General features: G+C 43.5%; 2 protein-coding genes across 2 annotated transcripts; both read right to left on the minus strand.

Moving 5' to 3' along the window:
* Window positions 1-2041: 2041 nt before the first annotated feature.
* LOC123424392 (probable carbohydrate esterase At4g34215) lies at window positions 2042-5426 on the minus strand. Its single transcript, XM_045107996.1, has 2 exons — window positions 4704-5426; window positions 2042-2510 (listed from the first exon to the last, which is right to left on the minus strand). The coding sequence occupies exons 1-2, from the start codon at window positions 5403-5405 to the stop codon at window positions 2298-2300; spliced, it is 915 nt and encodes a 304-aa protein (XP_044963931.1). The 5' UTR covers window positions 5406-5426; the 3' UTR covers window positions 2042-2297.
* A 6970-nt stretch (window positions 5427-12396) lies between these two features.
* On the minus strand, window positions 12397-13886 carry LOC123429131 (putative serpin-Z5). Its single transcript, XM_045113194.1, has 3 exons — window positions 13816-13886; window positions 13272-13656; window positions 12397-13191 (listed from the first exon to the last, which is right to left on the minus strand). The coding sequence occupies exons 1-3, from the start codon at window positions 13884-13886 to the stop codon at window positions 12397-12399; spliced, it is 1251 nt and encodes a 416-aa protein (XP_044969129.1).
* Window positions 13887-15038: the final 1152 nt, after the last annotated feature.

The following is a 15038-nucleotide window of genomic DNA, read 5'->3' on the forward strand; positions in this document are numbered from 1 at the left end:
GAGGGGGTGTTGGGGTTTTTGGAGGGTTAATATAGGGGTTTCATATTGTGTTAGCTAGCTAATAGAGAGAAGTGTCCTCTCTTTCTCCGTGATGTAGAAGTAACGACTTTAGCAAGTTATCATCGGTCTCTTAGGTATTGTGGCGTACCGACCATTCATTTACAACATCTGGGCTAATGAACCCAACGTCGAAGATTCATCCACACATGAATCTAATCCGCTTTCCTTCCCCCAATGATATAATAACCAATCATGATCATAATAACAAATCATCATGATAATCATGATCAACATCATCATCATCATCATATTAATATAAACACAAGCAATAAACATATATAAATAACAAAGTTCCTCGTACACAAACTAATTAACTAGAGCGATGTACGGTAGTTCATATAAAGACTAGTAGTATTAATTATAATTGAACACACACATTGTCATCGTCAAATACTATTCCATGTCGAAGTTCGAATCTTCATATTTAGGGATGAAGCACCCGAGCTTCTTGAAAGGATTCATGTCCAGACCCTGAGCGACTAGCACATCTCGGACAGTCTCCCGCCTCATTGGCCCATGGTAGAACATCCCTCCTTGTTTGATAATCTGATTCATGATCACCTGGGCAAGTTCACACTGGATGTGATAAAACTCAGCTCGGATTCGATGATCCGATGTGCTTCCTATGCTTGTGGCCCAGCTGAGAATCTCGACATCACTGGAATTAGATGACATGCGAAAGCGTTTTCTATCCCTTCTGAACTCGATCATGTGATGCATGAGGTAGAATCCATCAGCCCTACTACCGTTTGGTTGCTGGATGCACCAGAAGTTGATTCCTGTACTTTTTCACCCGGATAGGCTTTTTGTGTGTGTGTGCGCGCGCGCGCGCATGTGTGTGTGTGCGTGCGTGTGTGTGTGTGTGGAGATTGTAAGAAATGGAGAAATTACAGGGATAAATGTCTTGCTCATTTTAATGTGTTTTTTCTTCAAACAAATATGTTAATAATTGTTGGCAACATGTGGTTCATAGTTTGTACAGAAGTTAATATGGACGAATTGCAAGCAGGAAACAATGTGCAGACATTCATTTCCGATATTTGAAGCCACTATTCATATGTAACTGTTATTCGCAGCCATGTTAGTAGAACTATAGTAGTACCGCAATGAACAGCTAGCCTGATAAATATACCAATGTTAGAGCCCTAAAACGTACAACATCATTAGCTCGCTGGTTTGAACTCAATTTAAGTGCAACTCTAGTAGATCCACAGTAACTTGAGCTTCTAAAATGGTTTTGGTGTGCATTGAATTACTGTTTACAGGCTCAAGAGCACTTATAGGGCAGTCGCTGGCTTTGTCCCCAAGGAGATGTTGCTCTTCAGCGCTATACCCAGCCCGTCCAAGGGGAAGGAGCTCCACCCCCATTCCACGAGATCCAGCCGGAGCCGGTCCCCATCCTTGTGCTCCGCCACCGACAACCTCGCCTACATTGGCTACTCATCCTCCCTCTATTAAACTGGCCTTAGTGTGGGAGAAGCAAGGAAGCCAACACCCTCCTATAAGTCTTTTCCCAGTAGTGCGTAATCCTAGTTCGTAACTTTTGTCCCGTTGATAGATCGTAATTTTAGAAAATTATGAAACCTGTGACTAGTTTCAGACATGTTCTAAAACATACAAGGTGTCTGTTTAGTTACCGACCTTGTAGTGTTTATAAAGGCTAACATGTCATATCAGAGCAGTAAGTAACTATTCAAACAATCACAGGGGAATCTTTTTTAGATGCTTGAATTTTGAATGTAAAATTAAGGTATTCACAAGCAGTCTTATATCACAAAAAGATCATCATGTCTGTAAGGAGGCTCTGAAAGGAAGTTGCAATTTGGTTTCAGAAAGTACGGATGAAATTTCTGAATTGAATTTGACGGTTTTTCACTGGTGTCAAATGTATGCACAGTGCTTTCATAAGGAATTTTATACCCTGCCTCGGAACTGCTGAATGACAAAAAATAGCGAACATGATAAAATTGAAATGCGGATGTTATCTGAATCCCACCACAAATGCTCTTCAGCTTTATTCCAACACACACGGCTTTGTTCTCTTCTCCCCAATGTACACCACTTGAACAACAGTTTGAGCTAAATTTCTACCAGAATCCTTTTATTGCAGTATAGTGAGCGACAGAGCGCTGGTGGGCACATCTTCCCTTGTTTGTACATTCATCTACACTCTACAACAGGATGTTCTCAAAGAATAATTGTATCTATAACTAACAAATCAAGCAATGTTATTGATGCTATAGCCTGGGATCTCTGGATGACTCGAATTCAAGATAGGCTTGCGCTAACATTTCACCGAGCCGGAGTTGAGCTTCTGTGGAGAGGTGCAGCTGATCGTCGCTGAGCGGCAGGCCCATGGCATCGACAAGAATCACATTGGGAAGATTGATACTTTTCTGAGCATCCCTTACGATGTCTGTGTAATTCCCCTCCCCTGATGCAAGACCAACCTGGAACGAAGAAGAATCATTATACGAGATTCTTGTTTCTTACTATGGACTAACAAAGAAAAAATGCACGAATAATCTAATATGTTTGTAAAATATTTTGTAAGTGAATTGAGGAGTGTAGAATCAAGATCACTTCTGTACAAGCTTTGTGAAACTATGCTAGTATATAACTGACAGACTTTTCAAGCACATAATTAGTGTGCATGAATGCGCAGACCATTATTATGCCTTGTGGAAACAAATATAAATATTGCCTTGCACCATCTAGTTCTGTTATGTTTCGATTTTGTATTGTGAAAATGAGAGCATCGATCTCCGATACTAGATGCGACCAACTCGACATTCACAAATAAACATTATACGAGATTCTTATTTCTTACTATGGACTAACAAAGAAAAAATGCACTAATATGTTTCTAAAATGTTTCTTTACAAGTGAATTGAAGAGTGTAGAATCAAGATCACTTTTGTATAGCTGTAAAAAAGAATTACTTCTGTTCATGCTTTGTGAAACTATGCTAGTACAACTGACAGACTTTTCAAGCACATAAATTAGTGTGCACGAATGTGCAGTGCAGGCCATTATTTGGCCTTTTGGAAACAAATATAAATCTTGTCTTGCACCATCTAGTTCTGTTATGTTTCGGTGTTGTGTAGTGAAAATGAGAGCATTCTCCGATACTAGATGCCGACTTGACATTCACAAATAAACATCAGGCTCACAGATTCTAGACAAGCAATGGAGTGAAAAATCACTACCTGGTACTTGCTGGTAACATGCCCTTGTTTATAATGTTAGATGTTCGGATCAGGGCTATAATATAAATTGTCTATCATATATGGTATTATCAGAAACATATTGAACTAGTCAGGAGTCATGTTATCTGCTCTGAAAGACCATACAGATAACCACATGGAGTCAAAGGCAAGAAAATCGATGGCAATATAAAAGACATGTTGGCACAAGGTGGTATGCTGTCGCTTTGGGGGAATGCATATCCAAAAATAGTTTGGCAAGATAGATTGGTGCACAATGCTTCAAGTTATGGGCAATGTAGACACAACAATTCTATCTCTATGTACATCTGATTTTTCTTTTCTTCCATGAGTGGTAGCACTAATTTGGTGGTGTTTGGCACTATGATATAGTGCCATTTTAAATGCAGCGAGCTGCCGACTTTAGGTAGGACCACATGAGATATTGTTTGTGGAAGGACTGGTAGCTTAAAAGCTATTGTCTTTCCCAATTCTGATGGAGCATGGGCCAGTCTACCTGGCAGGCTCATCACTGAGATGAGGCAGAGTAGGTCATAAGTCACGTATCCCGCAGCGGTCCAAAATCCTAGCACAACTTCGAATCGTTGGATTGGACACAGCATGACTGAGATCAAATTCCACGGTGCAAGCTAACTGACTCCAGGGAATCAATAACTTGTCATTCCCTCATCATACTTAAGACTGTCACAATATTAGTTTGAGTGGTTGAAGCATTCCCATTAATGCCCATGTGGAACTCAAGAAGCTTCGATTTAATCATTTGTAATAGATCTTGGTGATGTTTCAACCCAAGTCTCTATCTTCAGTTAATATATAAGTCATTTCATTGATGGCCATGTGGAACTCAAGAAGCTTTCATTTAATCAATTCTAATAGATTTTGGCGATGTTTCTTTAGTTAATATAACAATCCACTAGTAATCCTCTAGTTGATTTACTCAAACATGTGAGATATGAGGTACTGCTAAGTGCTAACTTAGTTCTATGTCCATGTCATAGTGATTTCAGAGTCTCGATGTGCCGCTGACTGATTTCCATATACGTAGCGACTAGAAACAATATACAGAGGACCAGTGGTACAACAATGATGGCCAATGAGGTGGACATTGTGTACGAGAATTCCTAGGAAAGTTGCGGTACTTTTATGGTGATTGGGTTCATTAGTTAGTAAGTAATCCTGAAAGGTTACTTCTCCCAGCTAGTGTAAGTTCTGTAAGTGATTTACCAAGCCAGAGTCGTCATGAATGTGTAATGAAACAGTGTAGTAAGAACACCATCTTACACTGCTTGACAAGTTTAACATTTCTTCATACCAAAACGTTAATTTTGCAGTGGCGTGTTGGTGAAAAAGGAGCTAACTTTAATGCGTGAGCTGAATTTCAGCTAACGCCAGCACATGGAAAGTGTTTGCGCTGACCTGGATGACGAGCAGATTGGGCAAGCCGAGATCTTCCCTGAGATCGGCGACGAGGCGCTCCATCTTGCCGCCGTAGGCGCGGGCGTCGTCGACCTCGATGGTGTCGCTCTCGCCCTGGAACCACAGCACGGCGCCGAGCTCCCCGCCGCCGCCAGCCACCGCGGCGCGCGTCCTGGCGACGGCGGCCTCGTAGAGAGGTTCCCCCCTGGCCCACATCCAGATCCTGGTGCCGCCGACGGCGCAGGGGACGAGGCCGAGCACCAGCCGGCCATCTTCCTCGCCGGCGGGCCCCGAGACGGAGGAGGGCGCGGGGTTGGCGGAGGAGGGGGAGGAGAGGAGGAGGCGGTGCGCGAAGGGCATGGCGGGGCCGAGGCCGCAGGTCTTGTGGGTGTCGATGTCGGCGTGGAGCGGCGGGGACGCGGCGACCCAGCGGCGGTCGGCGGCGAGGCGGAGCAGGCGTGGGTGGGGGAGGTATGGGGGAGGGAGGGGCGAGGTGGGCGCGCCCCGGCCGGCCATGTTGGACTGCCCCGCCAGGAGGAAGAGCAGCTTGGGGCGGTGCGCGTAGGGCGAGGTGGGGGCGTGGTTGGTGGAGGAGGAGGAGGAGGGGAAGAGGAGGGGCGGCGGGGCGAGGAGGAGCAGGCAGGAGAACGCCGCCGCCGCCGCCAGCGCGCCCAGCAGCGGCCGCCGCGCCGGCGGCTTCATTATTGTTTATCGGGGATTGCCGGGCCGAGGTGGACGGGTTGGGCGGGTTTTTGTTGGGAGCACATGCACGGTGGTGGTTGGTTGGTTGACTCGGATCGGACGTTTCTTTCCTTTGGGTTTCGCTCCTCTCTCTCGACACTCTGCTTTGCTCTGCTCATGGATGCCTTTAAGAGGTTTTGCATTCCAAATTCCAATCAAACATACTAATACTCTCTCCGTCCCAAAATAACTGTCTCAAATTTAATAGTATAATTTTATACTAGAATTAATATAAAGTTAAAATACTTATTTTGAAATGAAGGGAGTGGTATTTTTTGCATTCCAATAAAACATACTCCTAGTAATAATATTTTTAAAAAGAGTATCCCTATGTAAACTACTCCCTTTGTCACATGTCATAATATTGTCTCACAATATAAGTTGTTTTTATATTATGGGACCCAGTGGGTACTTTAGTGATCTGAAACGTCTTACAGAGTATTGGTTTACACAGGGATACATCGTATTTCTCTATGACGCAACAAAAAAGTTCTTAATAAAAACAAATATCACGGTATTGACGGTATTAATGTGACATCACGGTTTTGGGTTTTCAGCATAAGGCATAGCACTTCCTTGGCGCATGAGAGAACATTCTCAGAAATTGACAAGATCCATATGTGTGGTTGAACTCTCTGTACGTCCAAAAAATAGTTGATCATGCAAAGCTTAATCTACTGTCACGGTTCTAGTCATTTCTGTCCTACACACGATACATCTCCGCACAATTTTGGCGTTGTCAAATATTTGACAATTCAAACTTCTAAGAAAAAATTCACATGCCTAAGGACGAGATTCGGGAATGGAAAAAAGCACCAAGAATTAATAAGATCTAAGAGGGAAGGTTGGTAGAGTTGAACAAAAAAATTGGGACGCAAGTAGGGGAGCCGTACAAGCGGGCCAAGGTCGTCGAGGAGGGGATCATGTATGTCCCTTGATGCTAAGAAGTGCAAAATCCTTCCGGAATTTCCGATACTCCATCATTTCAATACAAGCTCATTCAAGCTTATGTATGAAGTCTACTATCCTATCAAGTTTATCCAACTTTGGTCTAAACAGAGAAACAAGTTATCAGTACATAGGCAGGTATGGAAGAATGTGAAGACACTTGGAACTGATTAGGAACAAAAGCAAAAGAAGATTATGATAGACTTCGAATTCAAGTGTAAAATCAATACTATTTTGATTACCTATGCTCTAGAGTCCAACAAAATATAAAAGGTATTGTTATTGGTTCTCATCTTATAATCCCGTCTGATGTCACCTGAAATGTTTTGTGACATTCCCATGAGCAACCTTTGCCTCTAATGGCTTCCCATTAGAAGATAATTGTTGAACAGAACCTGTTATAGTTTGACTTACCAAAACGGACGACATCAAACCCAAGCAACCAAAACCTGAGATTGAATACAAACATGGATCACACAACTAATTCACAGTATCAAACAAGCGTATTGGCTAATACCACTAGACAATTCAAAAACTAACCATCTTAAGCTTTCATGGACCATTAACAACCGTATTGGTAGCTCGGTACTTTTATCTCCAATGTATTCCTATGTAGATAGGTTTTATCTAGACTTCAAAACAAGGCCCCTTCCTTTAATTGGTAACTTTATTACTTTCTCTCATAACCATAATTCCACATCCATGCCATTACCAGTAAGTATCCATGGCATACTTCTAGACAAACTTGAATTCAATAGTTACTTGTAACATTGTAAAAATGTGAAGAAGACCACCAAAATTTTCAGCGTTAGTATTAATATATTCTTACAATCTAACATTTATTGATTCCCTACCAATTTAGTTACATCACAACGAAGAAGAAAAACCATTTGGGCTCCGTTGGTGATAAAACCAATGTATCTCGGGAGGGGGGGGGGCAGGTGATCTAGGAACGATGGTGAACATGAGACAAAGGGGACAATGTTTTACTTAGGTTCGGGCCCTCTCGGGGAGATAAAATCCTATGACACGCTTCCATTGTATTGATTGGATTAGGTACAAAGTGCAAGATGATCTACCTTGAGATCGGATGATTGTGTTCTAAACCCTAAAGCCGGTCTATGTGCCTCTAAAGACAAAACTCGGGCTTATATATGCACCGGGGGTACCTAGGTTACACATATGATCGTTTTCCATCTAGGACTGGTGCAGCGATGTCCTATTCAAACGAGTTTTAACCCCTTTCAGTGACGCATTTTCAAATCGTCACCTTGCTTGTGTGTGTGATAGGGAGGGGGTCCATCGCACACGATACGAAAGCTGTTTCTGATTGGGGGATACATCCCACACAATTCAACATAAAAACTGTGTGTAATTTGGATTAGCATCGCACATCGTTATTTTACAAAAATTATATGTAATGCATGAGTCATTGCACATGATTAAAAATAAAAAAACTGTGTGTGATGTAAATGTCATCACACACAATTGAATCCAAGAAATTATGTGCAATATTGGGGGGTCATTGCTCACATTCATACTACCCAAAATGGGTGTAATGTGTGATCTTAAGGATGCGTTAATTAGTTCTAAAATCAGTCAGACACGAATTAATTTACTATTGTCACCTTTTCTTAAAGAAACATAACACAAAACATGCACATTCAAAATTTACTATATGATTTCTTTCCAAACTTTGTCATACAACATAAACAAGTACAAACGTACTATCTCACATCACACAAATAGCCAACACATACAACAAGCAATCACATCTAATTATGTCGTAAAGTTTCTTCAGTCTCTTGTTCATCGATGACATCAACTCTCAAACCTGCTAAGATTTCTTATTTTATATCATCCTCAAAGTCAAGACAAAAACGTGACAAGGTCAAAAAATACATGACTACACAGAGTAGTAATTCGATGACCATGCTTATTTGCACCTATGATGCATAAAACATTCAAAACAAACACTAGAGAAATTCAAAATTTTACAAAAAAATTGCATGTTAGAGAATTTGGTGCATGAGGTGCGCTCCAAATTTCAGATCATTTGGACATTTTAGTAGCCCTTGGCGAAAGAGACAAATTTGGGGTCGGTAAAAATTTACTATTCATGTATAGTTCTTACCCAATTTATCCTTTTTTGTTAACAGCTACTCATATGTCCAAATAATTTGAAATTTGATGCGTACCTCACACACTAAATTATCTACCATGCAAAAAAGTTGATATTTTTTGAAAAACAATTCTATTTGTTATGAATTTTTTTATACTACATACTCAATTGTCCTACTTGAAACTAGTTCTTACACTAACTATGCATATTTTTTCTCAAAAATTATTAGAAGAGGAAGTTTGATGCCTTAGGGAATGTCGATGGATGAGGAGAATGAAGAATAGATTAGATGGCTAGAGACATCATACTTAAACATACAAAAACAAGATTAAATTAGTACTATCGACAAACTAGGTAGGGGACAACCTAGTGGATGGATTCTTGGAGAAAAGACGCACGGGAAGCTAGCTTATATGGCCACTAACTGCGCCTACATGACGCTATCTTCCGGGCCGCATAACCCGTTGAAGCAGTTGTGATGCTGGACAGAGCTCCCGGAGATGGATGGCCACTTCGTGCTCGTGGTCGCGTCTACGCTCGACGATGAGCCACATGACGTTCAGGGCATCTACTTCATGCATGGCTGCCCGGCGCCGAGTGCTCCCTGCCTTGTTGTGTCCTGCTCTCAGTCAGAGCTTGTAGGAGGCGTCGTCCGCCCCGCCAACCATGTCATGATTGAAGTGTGCGTCATGTCCATATTTTACAAGAGGTTGGATTGATGCTATCTAGATATATGTGTGGATGCGGTAGAGTACGTGGTGAAGAGATAAGGATGAGATAAGGCTAGATATTTGTCTTTGGTGTGAAGTATGGAAGGATGGATTGATGCCATGTCATCGATCCAAGGCTTCAATCTTTTCACCAATAATAATTCAGTACACACATGTGTGCTTTCTTAGCATTTGACTTTTTTTTACACATAAAAATATGTGAAAACCTTTTCATTTTTTTACTACAGTATACTCAGGTCATATAGTGATAACATATCAAGTTTCATATTATTGAACATCATTTACATTTTCTAGAATGAAAATACCAATAAATTTCAAGTTCACGATTGATTCTTGCCACGTAGATATTTAAATTTTATATTTATTTCTTGTATGAGGCATACACATATACTCAATGCCCTAAATATGATTTTTCAAATCATTTTTGAATATCGTTTTCTGTACTCGTAGTTCAAACTTGAATGTATGCCTTAAATGATAAGAAATGTAGTTAATGACTCAACTATATAAAATAAGCTCAGAAAAGTGCCAAATTCTAATATAGAGAATTCTATGGTGTGTCTTAGTAAATTCAAATATATAAAGTTTTATCTATATAAAAAATCAAGGTAAAATGATGAAGGAAAATATTAGTTCATCACCAACTTGGTGCATTCACTTTCGAAACCATGATCGTTCCTCGGAGATAGTGATTTTAAAGGATGTACATAATAAAAGTGAAACCTTCTCAATTTTTTACCACATCATACTGAGGTCATATGACAATATGCCAAGTTTCATATTTTTCAGGCTTCATTTATAATTTCTATAATTTAAATACCAATAAACTCCATATTCTTTGTTGATTCTTGCAACATATATCTTATAAATATATATATATATATTTCTTGTATGAGGCATAAAAATCTTGTATGAGGCATACAAATATACTCAAATCATTTTTGTGTATTGTTTCATGCACTCATAGTTCAAATTTAAATTATATCCATTGAATGACTAGAAATGCAGTTAATGACTAAAATATAGCCCATGAGCTCTGAAAAGTGCCAAATTTTAACATGAGGGATTCTATGGTGCATGTTAAGTGTAGAAAAAAGTCGAACGAGAAGAAATGTCAGTTCACCTTCAAACTTATTGCAAAAACCATTATTCTTGAGAAAATAATAACTTTAGGTCACACCCCATACCATTTACGAAAGTGTGTGCGATGATAGACTACATCACACATAATGTATGCAAAAAATGTGTATAAGACATCACACACATTTACTTTTCTAATATCGTGTGCAATGAGTCATACACACACTTTTTGCAAAAAATTGTGTGCATGTCATCACATACGGTTGAATGATAATAACTGTGTGCAATGATAGACTACATCACACACAAATCATTTGTAAAAACGGTGTGGAAAACATCACACACGTTTATGTTTTGTTAAACCGTGTGCAATAGTAGGCAACATCACACACATAATTTTTGCAACAACTGTTTGCGTGACATCGCACACAATTGCACACGCTTTTTTTATGTTATATGGCACACAGATTGATGTACATCGCACACAGTTTTATCAAAGGGTCTCTTATACATATGTTGTCTTAGGAACCTTTTTACAGTGGTGTAAGGATAAACATGCCAACTACTAAAACACTCCTTGAGGAGTACATGAAGTCTTCAGAAGTTTCCATCTTTCTTACGCAGAGGATCATAGCTTTGGTAGTCCTTCCTTTTAGTAGTTTGCGGTTCATCAGCCCGGTCCATGGACAACAAGCCGTCAAGGTTAACACCCCTTAGTCTAGTACGTCGTCAGTAGCTCCTGAATTGCTCTTTAAAGCCGAGCTCTATGACTCCCTCCTCGAAATGGCTTCTTCCGCTTCAGTGTCTTCGACTTGTATTCGGATCTGAAATCTAGTTTATCAACATGCCTCAGATTTGCAAAATAGTATTGAAAAAACATGTTTGGGGAATCATGAGTCGGGCCCACCAACATGTTGGTGCAAAATAGGATTGCAAACTATGCGAATTTTTCTTACGATTTATTTTCGTTACATTTTGTAGGTAATTTTTCATCCACTCCAACCTGTTTGAAAATAATCTTATGTTTTTTAGGAATCCATTACACCAACTGATGCTAAAACTTGTTACAAATGGCCACTTTTGTGCTAAAATTTACGGTATATATTAAAATGGGCAACAAGTTGGTCGGGTGTGTAAATACGATGAAAATCACGGTTGTGTGTATGCGCGTGCGGCTGACTAGGTGTGCTGCTGTTAGCGACCGGACGACGGAGACGAGGGTATGTGGCTTATTATTTGGCGAAACCCCCCTTTATTTTCTATAAAAAAGACGTGGGAGAGGTGTCATTTCATATATTTTTTTCACATCTATGCACTAGTGGGGACGGGGCCTTTAGTCCCGGCCCGTAAGGGGCTTTAGTCCCGGTTCACCAACCGGGACTAAAGGAACGGGACTAAAGGCCTAACCTTTAGTCCCGGCCTTTTTACAAGCCGGGTCTAAAGGTGCTCCACGTGGGCGCCTCGTAGCGCTCCACGGGCAGGACCTTTAGTCCCGGTTCGTTACACGGGCCGGGATTAAAGATTTTCAGATTTTGCTTATTTTCGGGTTTTTTTTAATGAAATTATTTTTGGGTTTTAGGGTTTTAGGGTTTAGGTGTTCGGGAGATTAACGTGATGCCTCGTTTGGTGTTCGGGAATTAGTTTTCATATAATTTAAATAGGACTAAAGGTGGCGCACATGCGGGCTGCCCACCGCGTAGCCCTTTAGTCCCAGTTTAAGACACGAACCGGGACTAAAGGCTCCTTACGGGCCGGGACTAAAGCCTCGAGGGAGGCATTGAGAATTGGGGCGAAGTGGCAGGGCCTTTAGTCCCGGCCCAGAGGCAGGCCGGGACTAAAGGGTCCAGGCCAAAGGCCCGTTTTCCACTAGTGATGACCAGTGGGTCCTGCCCGTGCACAATCAAACACCCTTACCATCCTGCAATATTCGGGGTTTAACATGTCCCTCTATTCCTACATTTTGAAATTCCTGTGAATGAAACCGGCATTTAACATGGAAAATGAAGTATTGTGGCAAAAAGGGGAACATGGAGTAGTAATTTTGTGAATGAAATAGGCCTCCCTCCCTCCTTCACTTGATCGTGGGGTCAACAACGTGACCCGCATAGAGGATCGCACCACAAACCTCCTCAATCACAAAGAAGGCAAAAGGATGGTTAGCGACGAAGTCCACACGCCGCGGCGAAGGCAGGGCACCAGTCGTGCTGCACTTTACCATCACGGTGGCATCCGCGGCCTCGGTGCCTTCCGCGTTCACCTCGATGACGGACCGGTGGATCACCTGCTGCAATGCCAGCCTCCTTCTCACCCCTGCGCCGTCGTCGGCCTTCCCCGGCTCAAAAGCCTCCTTGAGCCCCATGTCCCGAAGAATGTCGTTCATCGTCATGCCGAAGCTGACCTTGAATGTAGGCAACCGGAAGTCGTCGACCTCGACGTCGCTCCTCGGCAGGTGCTTGCGGAAAAAGCCAGGGTCGCATGCGATCTGGCCGGCCAACCAACGCAGCCCGTCGCGCGCGTCGGGGAGGAAGACGCACATCGAGTAGATCGGTGCCGGTTGCAGCTGTGCGGGCAAGGGGCGGCCTTGTTGCTTGTAGCGCAGCTGGAGAACCTTGAAGCCGTTGTGGCAAGCGATTCTATGCATGCCGAAGCCGCGCATGAAGGGCGCGTCGACGGCGGTGCGGTCGAGGCGGTGAAACAGATGGCGTTCCTCGTCGAATGGCTTGTTCCACTTGCCCTTTAAGTACATGGCGTTGACGAGCATCAGGTCGGTGAGGCTGGACGGCGCGTCCCGGCCGATCATGGAGGGGATGAGGTCGTTCGTCAACGCTGCCACCCATGCGTTGATCCGCTCCCTTGCCTCCTCCGGCTGCACGTGCAAACAACAATCATATATCTACATGCCACAGATCAATCGTATAGGTGGCGAATCCTCCCAGATTCACTGACCTGTTGATGGAAGTTGACGGCCTTGTACCACTGGGTGGCGACGTCGCGGTAGGCCGGGCAGAGGGGCGCGGTGATGTCGTGCCACACCCCGCACGCGAAGCTGACGCGCGAGTCGCCGGTCTGAGGCCGGTCGGCGAGGGCCTGCTCGGCCAGCGTGCAGACGTGCCCGATGAGGACGTCCAGCGAAGGCGCTCCGAGGACGCCGAGCAGCTCGGCAAGGGTGCGCTCGCGCGCGCCGCTGGCCCATAGCGACAGCGCCACGTAGACGGACAGCGGCGAGAAGACCAAGTTGCCGCTCCTGCCGACGCCGTCGGCGAGGCGCTTGCTCAGGCGGAGGGTGAACGCATGCAGGCTGTCGCCGGCGGCGGCGCGGTCGGCCTCGGCACATCGGGCTATGGCGGCGTGGTCAGCCTCGGCACATCGGTCTATGGGGGCGCTCTCGGCCCCGAACCATCGGGCTTGGAACAGGTCGACGTACTCGTCGTGATCAACCTCGCCCTCGGGCAACATGCCGAGCCTCCGGGCCATGGCGGCGTGATCGTCGTCGGCCCCCGGGCACAGCCATCGGGCCAGCACCGTCAAGCAGCGGACCGCGAACTCCTTGACAGGTTCCATCTTGTCTTGCCGTGTTATCTGCGTTTTGATCAGGTCATGCACTAGTGCTACTCGTTTTATACCCATCTGATCACCACTCTTGCCTTGGACGTTCACACGGGAGTTTGTTTTCTTTTTTAGAGATCAATATAAGTCTGGGTTTGCTTAACGCGTATTCCACGCACACGGGAGGGAGTTAATGAAGGCAGCTTCACACTGGAGGAGCAAGCGCAGTTCACACATGATGATAATTCGGTGCTAACTGCCTACTATCATACTGGTGTTGTCTCTACCTCTCTCTATCTCCACCGTCGTCTCCCGGTCTCACCCACCTGCCATAACTGTTGTGCATTCTTCTAACAGGGTCTTGTTGACCTATCTTGGTATTAGTAATAATTAAGATACTTATATTTCTTTACAGGAGGAGATGTTCTGACATCCCAGTCCTGATACCATTTTTTCCTTTTGAAAAAACCAAAGACATTTTTACAGCCGAAAATGCTAGACCTACTAAAGCCTACATAAGTTTACTAAACCTTCCAACTAATCTAAACATGCCCTCCCTGATTTTCAAGGGTGGGTGGGCCTCATTCTCGCTCCTTTTAATCCAATCAGTTATTGCCAAGTCAGACTATCACGTAAACATACGTAAACATTTACGTAGATGTAGCATTGCTCTTTGGTAGAGAAATACATCGAAGTCACTGAGAATGCGAAAGTCTACTCCACTTGCATCTATTGGTGACGCGCAATGAGGAAATCTCTCGTTGCTTTTCCGGGCCTCCGTCTCAATGAAGCAAACTCGGCTTAATCTGGGAGCTTGTAGAAGCAACTACGGGGAGAAAAACAGTCTCGGAGAGTTCCTTTCAGATAAAATTGGAGAACCAATATGCACAATAGGTCGTTGACCCTGTGGGACAACACAACCGTGGCAAACTTGGAGAAAAACAGTCATACCCGGGGAACCAGATCTGATGACACACAATTATTTCTCACACCTCCCGGTGATACAGAAACAAAGCATCACAGGAACGAGGGCGACGCAGGAAGACCTCATTCCACGTCAACAACGACATCACCACTGCGGAACCAGGGAGATATATAGAACCAGCCGCATGCAGCAGCGCCACTTCCTGGTACCAATTACTTCAGACGAACGTTGAGTTTCTACAC

The sequence above is a fragment of the Hordeum vulgare genome, chromosome 2H (genome assembly GCF_904849725.1).
Source record: "Hordeum vulgare subsp. vulgare chromosome 2H, MorexV3_pseudomolecules_assembly, whole genome shotgun sequence".
NCBI classification, from domain to species: Eukaryota; Viridiplantae; Streptophyta; class Magnoliopsida; order Poales; family Poaceae; genus Hordeum; species Hordeum vulgare.